The sequence below is a fragment of the Montipora capricornis genome, chromosome 7 (assembly GCF_036669925.1).
Source record: "Montipora capricornis isolate CH-2021 chromosome 7, ASM3666992v2, whole genome shotgun sequence".
Classification (NCBI taxonomy): Eukaryota; Metazoa; Cnidaria; class Anthozoa; order Scleractinia; family Acroporidae; genus Montipora; species Montipora capricornis.
This window is the reverse complement of record NC_090889.1, coordinates 437,986-439,232: the sequence shown is the minus strand read 5'-3', so window position 1 is coordinate 439,232 and position 1,247 is coordinate 437,986. Positions and strand designations below refer to the sequence as shown.

Genomic DNA, 1,247 nt, shown 5'->3' with positions numbered 1-1,247 from the left:
CGTCTATTGTTGGAGGAAGAAACATTAAAATTTTGCAAGTTGTGATCTGGACGAACAAACGTTTGAATGGTGTTTACAAATTAATCATAAACAGCAACTTTTATTCAGGTACTGCTTCAAATATTATAGCATTGGTTTACAACATTAGTTACTCTTTCTACGGTATCAACAGAATATATATTGAAACCACTACTAACGAAAGAAAAAGGTAGTTTTACACCATATATTACAGACCCTATAATTTCTAAAAATATCTAATCGAAATATATATGGCATTGTATGTTAAAGATGAGAATGGAGACTTTGTTCTTGACGACAACGGCGATAAAATCGAATACACTGTCGAATTCACTAATATCGATGTTGTCACGACTGACATAGTCGATTTTTCTGTGAATTCTGATGGACATGCAGAAACCGGCAAAAATCTCATCGTAAAGCCTGCTACGGCAGATAACCATGTTGTTGTCAAATCACAGGTCGGTAGCATTGTTAGAGATTCATTTCTCGATCTTTGGGTATCTGAATATCTTCGAATGTATGCAAATTGCGTATATCAGATAGACAGATCAGATGGTCAAAATGTGAAGAATAATTCAAGCAGAAAGGTAGAAACTATATATGACAAAAGCAATAAGGAAAGTGATGCCACTCAAACAGATTCATCTAAAAGACCTACCTTATGCACAAAAGCTGAAAAACATAATGGTCGATATTTCCTGAAATTTAGTGGTACACAGAAAATGATATCTCAGGTTAATCTGAATAATGACGCAGTCAATGTTTTCGTTGTCTATAAATTAGATTCAAGAGGTCCGTCACAAAATTTTTGGAATAATGCTCTTTTTGGACATGATAATGGGGGGTTTGACAAATTCATAGCTTATTCTAGTTCAAATCTAGTGGTATCTGGAGCTGATTCTGCAAATAATTGTGTTTATCTTGGCCCTGCTGCTTCTCTTCAGAGTTTCTCGAAACTAGATGATTATAGCGACAATGATTTGGGTGAACTTAACAAATGGCACTGTTTATCAGTACATTGGGATAACAAATCTTCGCCTAAAACTGAAAAAAAGTAAGATTTACTGGAACAAAATACATATTGGTGATTTTACTGGTGGCAACCGTACAGGAAACAGTGCAACTGTTTTTGGTGGTCTGAATCCCACAACAGATGAAGCTCCTCTTAGAGGAAATATAGCCTTTTTCTGTGTATATTTGGATTTTATCCTAGATGAAAAAACGAT

General features: G+C 34.8%; 1 protein-coding gene across 1 annotated transcript in view; it reads left to right on the top strand.

The window, feature by feature from the left end:
• Window positions 1–269: 269 nt before the first annotated feature.
• LOC138057688 (uncharacterized) overlaps window positions 270–1,247 on the top strand; it is a 42,233-nt gene continuing 41,255 nt past the window's right edge. The window contains exon 1 of the mRNA XM_068903620.1: window positions 270–1,075. Within this exon, the coding sequence (XP_068759721.1) occupies window positions 270–1,075 (806 nt within the window). The remainder of the gene's footprint in view (window positions 1,076–1,247) is intronic.